The sequence below is a fragment of the Penaeus monodon genome, chromosome 15 (assembly GCF_015228065.2).
Source record: "Penaeus monodon isolate SGIC_2016 chromosome 15, NSTDA_Pmon_1, whole genome shotgun sequence".
Classification (NCBI taxonomy): Eukaryota; Metazoa; Arthropoda; class Malacostraca; order Decapoda; family Penaeidae; genus Penaeus; species Penaeus monodon.
The window spans coordinates 27,493,853-27,494,088 of NC_051400.1; the positions used below are offsets into that span (position 1 = coordinate 27,493,853).

At 31.4% G+C, this 236-nt stretch overlaps 1 protein-coding gene across 1 annotated transcript in view; it reads right to left on the bottom strand.

Moving 5' to 3' along the window:
- LOC119581874 (U11/U12 small nuclear ribonucleoprotein 48 kDa protein-like) overlaps positions 1 to 236 on the bottom strand; it is a gene marked incomplete in the record, with an annotated part of 23,705 nt that overhangs the window by 211 nt on the left and 23,258 nt on the right. The window contains 1 exon segment of the mRNA XM_037930030.1: positions 1 to 236. Coding sequence (XP_037785958.1) covers positions 122 to 236 — 115 coding nt within the window.

The following is a 236-nucleotide window of genomic DNA, read 5'->3' on the forward strand; positions in this document are numbered from 1 at the left end:
TAAAGGAATAATTACATTTAATATTTATGATAACTTGTACATATTACAGGTATTGAGAAAATAGACTGAGCATTTACTGCAGTCTCTTTTATGTGCTCATATCAAAAACTTGTAAATGCTGCTATTTTTTTTCTTCTTTCACATATCCTTCAACTTTTTCATATCTCTGATCCTCTTCCTCAGATGACAAATTCTCACTGTCTGATTTACTGGAATGTCTGTGCGAGCTTTTGGAT